Source organism: Cololabis saira, chromosome 15 (genome assembly GCF_033807715.1).
Source record: "Cololabis saira isolate AMF1-May2022 chromosome 15, fColSai1.1, whole genome shotgun sequence".
NCBI lineage: Eukaryota > Metazoa > Chordata > Actinopteri > Beloniformes > Belonidae > Cololabis > Cololabis saira.
Window position 1 is genome coordinate 4,014,861 of NC_084601.1, and position 9,009 is coordinate 4,023,869.

At 45.1% G+C, this 9,009-nt stretch overlaps 1 protein-coding gene across 1 annotated transcript in view; it reads left to right on the forward strand.

Moving 5' to 3' along the window:
* The window catches only part of rbms3 (RNA binding motif, single stranded interacting protein), a 511,349-nt gene extending 502,542 nt beyond the window's left edge, over window positions 1-8,807 (forward strand). The window contains exons 13-14 of the mRNA XM_061742154.1: window positions 5,019-5,143; window positions 7,910-8,807. Of these exons, the coding sequence (XP_061598138.1) occupies window positions 5,019-5,143; window positions 7,910-7,913 (129 nt within the window). The 3' untranslated portion in view covers window positions 7,914-8,807. The remainder of the gene's footprint in view (window positions 1-5,018; window positions 5,144-7,909) is intronic.
* The last annotated feature ends 202 nt before the right edge of the window (window positions 8,808-9,009 follow it).

The following is a 9,009-nucleotide window of genomic DNA, read 5'->3' on the forward strand; positions in this document are numbered from 1 at the left end:
ATGATCAATTAAGCATTTACTGATGCTTAACTAATGCTTAACTAATGCTTAATAGTGTGTAGTTATTATAGTGTTACTGATAAATCTTGTCCCACTGGCAGATTTTTCTACTTATTTCAAGTGAAAATTGACTTGAAACAGGTGAAAATTGTCAAATAACAAGTTTTTTTTCTGGTAATGACTCTTGTTTTAAGTGTAATGAGAATTTTTGACTAAAAATGAGACATTTTCACTAGAAATAAGACAAATATTCCTGATAAGATTTTGAGTTTTTGCAGCGTATCAGAGGACGGGAACTAAAGAGACTCTGTCCTTGCGTTTCCGTCCCCCCTGCAGCTCCTGCAGCAGGGTCGGGCTGCTAGATCGCTGCAGCTCATGCATCCATCAGCCGGTTAGTCCGCCCGCCTGAGACAGACCCATTAGTGTCTCCTCCGACGTCCCTCCGTCAGACAACCCTCCCTCTCAGAAAAGTTGCAGTCTTTCTCGCAGGGGAGTGGAACGGGGAAGAGAAATGTAGTTGTAGCGTCGCCCACGGCCCCGTCCAGCCGTCCCATCATCGCCACTGTCCTGTCGGTGCCAGCAGCGCCGGCAGCGGGACGTACATCACCGTACGGGCCGGCGTCTGCAGGCAGGACGTACATCACCGTACGGACCGTACGGCGTCTGCAGGGCTGATGTATAGACAGGACGGCATCTCCTTGAGAGCTTGTTAAAGGTGATTGAGATGACTGTGATGGGGCAGTCGGTAATGCTGGACACATAAAAACACTGGAAGGGTTGGTTGTGATTGATTTAGTGCACACGCAGCCATCCGCCAAGAAGTTATATATATATATATATATATCTTTATTTTTACGCCAAACAAAGACTTTTCCCTTAAAAAACTAAAGCAAATGGCCCGGTTTCCCAGATCAGTTAAGAAGCTCTTAACAGCTAATTTTGGCGCAATTTATGCCATTCCTTCGGCAATTAATACGGCCCGAACCGTAACATGCACTCATGTGTGTTATACATCAAAATGTGCGTCTCCATCCTGCGACAACACGCATTACTTTTCTCTTTCAAAAGTGTTACCGTGGCGACGTTAGACGCCAAAAAGCCCGCCCACCCTTCATCTGATTGGTTCAGACAGAAAAAACTTTGTGCCTCAAGCCCCATAATACGGTTTGACGTACATGAACGAAAATCGGTACACACCTGTATCATGTCGCAACTTAAAGAAAAGTCTCTTGGCACCATGGCCGAAACCGAACAGGAAGTCGGCCATTTTGAACATTCTGAATTAATCGCGTAATTTTGGAGCAATTTATGCCATTCCTTCGACAGTTAATACGACTGTAACGTGCACCCAGGTGTGTTATACATCAAAATGTGCGTCTCCATCCTGTGACTACGCGCATTACTTTTCACTTTCAAAAGTGTTACCTTGGCAACGCTAGACGCCAAAACGCGCACCCCCCCTTCATCTGATTGGTTCATATTTGATAGTTCCGCAAAAGTCACCAGTCGCCCTTAAAAAACAAAAGCAAATGGCCCGGTTTCCCAGATCAGTTAAGAAACGCTCTTAACAGCAAAAGACTTCTTTCAAACCTTCTTAAGGAGCCTGTGAAAGAAAAACGTGTTTCCCAGAGTTGCTCTTAGCTTAAGAATCTCTTTCATTAAGAAGGGAATGTAAGATGCTGATGACCCAGTCTTTACAACCATCTTAGTGAACAAAGACTCACAGATCCAGCCGCGTCAGGCAAATCAATATCACACTGTGGCAGGGTGCGTGCCACGGGGGCCCGCCCGAAGGATGGAGAGACACGGAGTTCAGTGCAGACCCTGTTTATTTACACCCAAATCACACACAGTGCACAAGCACACCCCATGACAGCAGCTCCTCCGACCCTTTTCTGTTCTCCAGCGCTGCGTTATAAAGGCAGGCCGGGTGGAGGCGTGGCAGCCACTCAGGTGGATGGGACACAGGTGCGTGTCCCGTCAACCTCTCCACCCGGCCACACACCCCCAACGCCAATCTCGAGCCGGGGTCAGTCCGGAACGAGCCTACTCCCCCCCCCCGCCCCCTCGGAGCGGGAGAGGAAGCCCGGATCCCTCCGGGCCTTCCTGGTCGGGGGGTCGTCCCCGGCGTCGGCCTGACCAGCGCAACGGTCGGGGGGGGTCGCCCCCGGCGTCGGCCCGCCCGCCGTGGAAGCCGCTCTCGGGGCCGGGCCCATGGTGGCCTCGGGCCACACGGTGCGTCCACGACCGCGTCCCTCACGGCGCAGCCCCGTCCTGGAGCTGGTGCGTCCCGGACCACGCCCTCCTTGGTGACGCAGCCCTGCGCCGGCTGCTGGTCCGCCTCCAGGACCGCCACTTCCCCCACACTTTGCTCCGGCCCCGTCTCCGCGGGACCCGACGTCGCTGGCGGCTGCGCCTCCGCAGCCGCCTCCCCAGCCAACTCCGCCTCCCCCTCCGTCTCCGCCGCTGACTCCATCCCAGGAGCCGTCGTCTGGTGGCCCGCAGCTTCTGCCTCGCGGCCCCTAAGCTCCGCCACCAGCGCTGCCGCGGCGAACCTCAGACGGGGTGCAGGGATGGGTCGCTCCGTCGGTCCCGCCGTCTCGGGAGCCGTCGCCTGGCGGCCCGCAGCTCCTGCCTCCCGGCCGCTGAGCTGCGGCGCGGGCATCTCCTCCCGCGCTGCTGGCGCCGGCCCGGTGGGTCTCCCCGCGGCCATGAGCGCCTCCATCGCGGCCAGCTGCCGCTCTCCCTGGTCGCGGAACATGGCCGTCATGCCCGCCATGGCCTGGGCGAGCGCGTCCAGGGCCCGCTCCATGCCTCTCTCGTCCACCTTCGAAGGCCCCACGTTGGGCGCCAGATGTGGCAGGGTGCGTGCCACGGGGGCCCGCCCGAAGGATGGAGAGACACGGAGTTCAGTGCAGACCCTGTTTATTTACACCCAAATCACACACAGTGCACAAGCACACCCCATGACAGCAGCTCCTCCGACCCTTTTCTGTTCTCCAGCGCTGCGTTATAAAGGCAGGCCGGGTGGAGGCGTGGCAGCCACTCAGGTGGATGGGACACAGGTGCGTGTCCCGTCAACCTCTCCACCCGGCCACACACACCAAGCAATGAGATATTAAAACAATGCACCCCGCACAAATCTTGATCTATTTTATACTTTAGATTTATATTGTTTAGCATTCATTATTGACAGCATAGGGGAAAAAAAAGAAAAATAAGGAATAACAAGTGTGTCTTGTTTTCATCATGAAAAAGGGTCATTAAAGTATATTTATCATCTTAGTTTTTCATTATAACACACATAACGCGCAGGCAGCAGGGAATTAGTGCGTTAGGTAGCAGTGCTGCGTGTGAAAATGCGCTGATAGTGATCGGTGATTGATTTGCCTGGCATCGATTGATTTGGTTTCAGAACCGCGGTGGTGGACAGCTCCTCCAAAGAGCTTCTTAAAGAGCCAAACTAAAGAACGGTCCTGAGAACGGTGTTAAGAAGTCATCTGGGAAACACCTGTATCTTAGGGCCCCTTCTTAGTTAAACCCTTCTTAAGAGCCTTCTTAAATCCTTAAGAAGGGTTGGATCTGTGAAACCCGGCCAATGTCTGTATGAAGCCAAATCACAAAAGGCAGATGCTTTAGCTGAATGATTGTCTTCTACTTTTGTCCTTTTAGAGCTCTTCTAATTGCCTTCATTAGCTGGATATCATTTATAGTTTTGCTTCAGTGACTGAAGCGCAGCAGACAGCTGTTGTTGTATGGTGGCACTTCTGCTCTGTATAACTCATTTAAACATAAATTCAAGTCTTTGGTCGGGGAAAACTTTTTCCAACATTCAATGCAGGAAACACAGTTCGAGTCCTGGGAGAAAGACTTTTAAAAGATTGGTAAAAAAAAGGACAGGGAAAAGATATCTACTGTCCTCTGACCCTTAATGTCAAGTAATAAAATTCTACCAAAACTGCTTTAACAAACAGCAAAAAGAAAACAAAGGTGTTATCTCGCCCATACGAGACAGATACGCACATAGACCACACACTGCAAAAACTCAAAATCTTAACAAGAATATTTGTCTTATTAGGGCCCGGGCACTTACAGTGCGAAGGCCCTATTGTATCTTTAGGAATTCTTTATTATTGTCGTCGTTATTCTTTGTTCCGACGAAAGGAGGGCCTTTTTTCCCCCTAAACGTGCACCAAAAGTCACCAAATTTAGCATGCAAGCCAGGCCTGGCAAAAAAATTGATATTTAATGGTTTGCATTAATGGGCGTGGCAAAATGGCTCAACAGCGCCCCCTAGAAAACTTTTATCTGCCATAACTTTTAAATGGTTTGACATAGAGACTCTTGGGTGGTGTCATCGGACTCGGTATTGAGTCCTTGACCATAATTAGTGCAAATTAGCCCCGCCCCTTCTTCTGATTGGTCGATATATCATTGTCCCTATTTTCTGCTATAACTTTTGAATGGTGTGACATAGAGAGTCGTGGGTGGTGTCATTTCTGATATGCTTATGGGGGGCGGTGGCGGTGAGTGCGAGGGCCCGTTCATCGCTGCTTGCAGCTTTAATTTCTAGTTAAAATGTCTCATTTTTAGTCCAAAAAATCTCATTACACTTAAAACAAGACTCATCACTGGAAAAAAACAACAATTTCCACCTGTTTCAAGTAGATTTTCACTTCAAATAAGTAGAAAAATCTGCCAGTGGAACAAGATTTTTTTGCTTCTAATAAGAAGATAAATCTTGTCCCACTGGCAGATTTTCCTACTTATTTCAAGTGAAAATTTACTTGAAACAGGTGAAAATTGTCAAATAATAAGTTATTTTTCTGGTAATGACTCTTGTTTTAAGTGTAATGAGATTTGTTTGACTAAAAATGAGACATTTTAACTAGAAATAAGACAAATATTCCTGGTAAGATTTTGAGTTTTTGCAGTGCAATCAGGAAGAAGCTCCAGAGTGTTAGTTGGGAGTGTTAGTTGGAAGTCTTAGTTGGTCTCTGTTGTGTTTTCCCCTGCAGGGAGTGGTGACAGATGCTTCGCCCCAGACCGTGGCTCCTTCGTCACAGGAAGTGGCCGGCCAGCAGCAACAGATCCAGGTGGACGGCGCTGCCGACCACGTCCCCACTTACTCATACCAGTCCAAGTAAGTCCGGCAGGAAAGCACCGCTCCTTCTGTCCTACCGTGCTGCAAGTGGGGAATATTATGACAAAATCACTATTGCAAACGATGCTCCACGGGTTTTATGGTGTCTTGAATCAATGCAATTGGGTACTTGATTTTTTTCTTTTACTTATTTTGCTTAATAAAAAAACAGACCATCATGTTGATTATTGTGTCCCATACAATTTTATGTTGAACATTTTGAGTATGAATTTACTCCTTTACTATTGTCTACAGTGCAAAAACTCAAAATCTTAACAAGGAATATTTGTCTGATTTTTAGTCAAAAAAATCTCATTACACTTAAAACAAGACTCATCACTGGAAAAATAACTTATTTGACCATTTTCACCTGTTTCAAGTAGATTTTCACTTGAAATAAGTAGAAAAATCTGCCAGTCGAACAAGATTGTTTTGCTTGTAATAAGAAGATAAATCTTGTCCCACTGGCAGATTTTCCTACTAATTTCAAGTGAAAATTTACTTGAAACAGGTGAAAATTGTCAAATAAGTTATTTTTCCGGTAATGACTCTTGTTTTAAGTGTAATGAGATTTTCTGACTAAAAATGAGACATTTTAACTAGAAATAAGACAAATATTCTTGTTAAGATTTTGGGTTTTTGCAGTGTAAGTGAGTAAAAGAAAACCTTATTTCTAAAGGACACAATGTTTAAAATAGATTAGGTTGTCTGTTTCCATGTATAACTTTAAAATGACTTGGAGATAAAAGCCTGAAACAAAGCGTGAGCACCCGGGTCAGTTCTTGGGATCACTGGCTTTGGCAGAGAACTTTTACTTACCACCTAAGACTCTTTCATCCACGTGGATTTCCTTCCACTCTTCCTTCTAATAATGTCAGGTTTGGGTTTGTCTCCCTGAGCTGCTCACAGATCTTTAGAGATGTTCAGATCAGCAGTACAAGTGTGTATTTTGGAGCGACTTTTTCATCAGCGTCCTATTTCAGATGTCATTCTGTATTTTTTTCTGTATTTAAAAAAATTGGATTGGTAAAATGTTTTGAATATGCATCGTCTGGCTGTTCCTGATGAATAAACTACACCTTCTACATAAATGACTTTCAAAGTTCAGCAGCGTTGCCGTTTTACGTGTGCGTGGAGAATCATTTAAGCCAATCTGTGTATCATTACCTCTTCTGACCACATGGGGGCGTATAAACCCATGATACTGACGGAGAAGCCTCTGTTAAAACTGTGTGAATTAATTAAGACGGTCCGACAAATCCTAACCCTGCGTTCACACTGAAAGCGTCACGGGCATCATAGGCAGCTCCGGCTGCCATTAATTTTCTATGAAAACACGCGTCGAGAAGCGGCGGGAGCAGCGGGGGCAGAGCGTCAATTTGAAGTTGAAAAATCTCAACTTTATGCAAATGAGCAGCGGCGACGCCGAGGCAGCGTCCAATCACAAACCGGGATTCCTGAAACAAGAAGCCTCAATGCAGATTGTACTTTCATGTACACACAAACGTACACTGATTCACATGCGTACAGGAGCAGAGCTGTGCACTAACAAACTTATTTTATCAGGAATTAATATATTTCATCCAGCAAACTGACATTTTTGCTGATTTTACTTCTGTTTTTACCTGAACTGCTCATTTGAAACACATAACTGATGGTTGAGGAGCTGTATGGTCCCAATGATTTTATTTGCTACATCGATCCAACACAAAATAATTAAAAACCGTGCTGATTAATCACAAAACACAGGTTAAACATCATGACCAAATCCGCTCCGACCCGGTTTGTCAGTGATCAGCGCAGACAGACTGCAGCTTCGCCTGAATTATGGTTCCGCGTTAAATCAACGGCGTACGGTCGCAGTATGGTGTGCGGCAACGCGCACCGTACGGCGTAGGGTCTGCGTTGGTGTGACGCGGGACCATAAATCCGAATAGGCGGATTTATGGTTCACCGGGAGCAAGGACTCGTTGGTGGTTGATGTTGATCCGTGGACCAAACTTGTTAAGGAGCATCAAATTCTCTCTTATCTACGCGGAAATAACGCTAAAATATAAAGAAGGCTTCCCAAAGTGTGATCTATGGTGAAATAGGAAACTGAAGATGTGCAGCTATAGATATAGCTATAGATAGGCCTATATGTGTAGGCTGTATACACTGTTCCCTCCAGTTCTGCAGCAGCTTTAGCCCCGCCCACTGCAGGCGTCAACAGTACAGCTTTCAGTGTGAATCCACCAAGCAGCGAGATGCTGGCGTCAGGAGATTTTTGACGCTTTCAGTGTGAACGCAGGGTTAGTCCTACTTTTTAACACGTGATATGACGCCCCCATGTGGTTAGAACTGGTGTTGCTACTGTACATAGAGCAGCTTTAACGTATGAAACCAGAGTAAAAGTTAAGAGGGCTGAAATCTCTTATGTTTTTGTTTTTTAATCCACTTTCAAAATGTGCATATATTGAAGAGTTGAAGAGAGTGTCTGTTCTTTGAACTTTTGGATATTGGTTCATCTTTTACACAAAGATTTTTTGCTATTCCTGTCTGACAAATGTTTTTTTGTCGAGCAGCTCAGGACCTAATGTAGATTGTAAAACGAGCCATAGGAATCATTAATAAATGAACTCCTTCTGGCTGCTGTTGTCATTCGCTCGTCAATTTGGCAACACTTGCTCTTTAATGTGCTGTCTGCCGCTGTCGGCTCTATTGCTCTTCTGTGCCATAAAATTGAGCTTTGATTACCCCCCTTCTGTTTTTCTTCTCTTTCATCAGATAGCAACGGCCTGAGCAAATGTTCCTGTGACAGCGTTGCCTTGAGACGGAGGGGTGGCTGCACTGTGAATGTGAGAAAAGGAGAAAAAGAAAGAGATTGCTTCCAGATTGCCCAGGCACCAAAAAAAGACACTTTTTTCATTTCCTACCTGGCCCACGAGAAATAAAAAAAAGAGAGAGAGAGGAATAGAGAGAAAAAAAAAGAAACAGAGGCAAACAGTGCTGAAGAAGGGGATGAGGGGAAATTGCTGGGTTGCAGTGCAAAGAAGTGAAATTGTTTAGTCTGAGAGAGAGCCTTGCCTGAAGGGCTGGGCCGAAGCTGGAAAAGTTTCTCAAAGAAAATTGTCAACAAATTAAAAGGAAAAAAGACAAAAAAAAAAAAACACAAAAAGGACAAAATAATAAAAAAAAAAGGTTGAATGCTCAGATAGGTGATGAAGTTTATTTTGTAATTAGAAAAAGGGGAGTCATGTTTGAGATACACAGAGATTGTCTTCCTCAGATATTAAGCTACAATTTCTTTTCAGTCTTTTTTTATGTTCTTGTGTTAAATCTTAGTTTTCTAGATATATTCAAAAAACAAAGTGTTTTTTTTTTTCTTTTTCTTGAATCTTCATGGCCTTAATTTGAAGGGCGCCAGACACTTTTTACAGAGTTAAAGTCTGACGTCTAAGTGAGGGGGAATAAAAGCTAAACGGCCTCTTGGACTTCAAGGGGACGAGACGCTGAAGGAGTCGCTCTAAAGAGGAAAAAAAAAGAATCTATCTCATAAGCTGTACAGATTTAATAGAGAAAAGCTTTTTCTTTTCTTCAATAGAAGAAAACTTTGATAATTATTATGTCAGAGTAAAACTAAGTGTCAGAAGTAAAACAAAATGTCTGTTGGGGGGGAAAAAAACATGACTCGGGGTGGGGGGGTGAAGCATTGAAGAGATTTTTTTTCACAAAGAGGAAAAAAGAAAACATTAGAAGCTGCATCGTCGGATGCGGCCTGTTGCAAATGCTGAACTTGTTCGTTTTTTTTTGTTTTTTTTTATTATCATTATTATTTTACATGGCAAAAGTTGCTGTCAATGACATTAGTGCTTTTTATCTGCCAC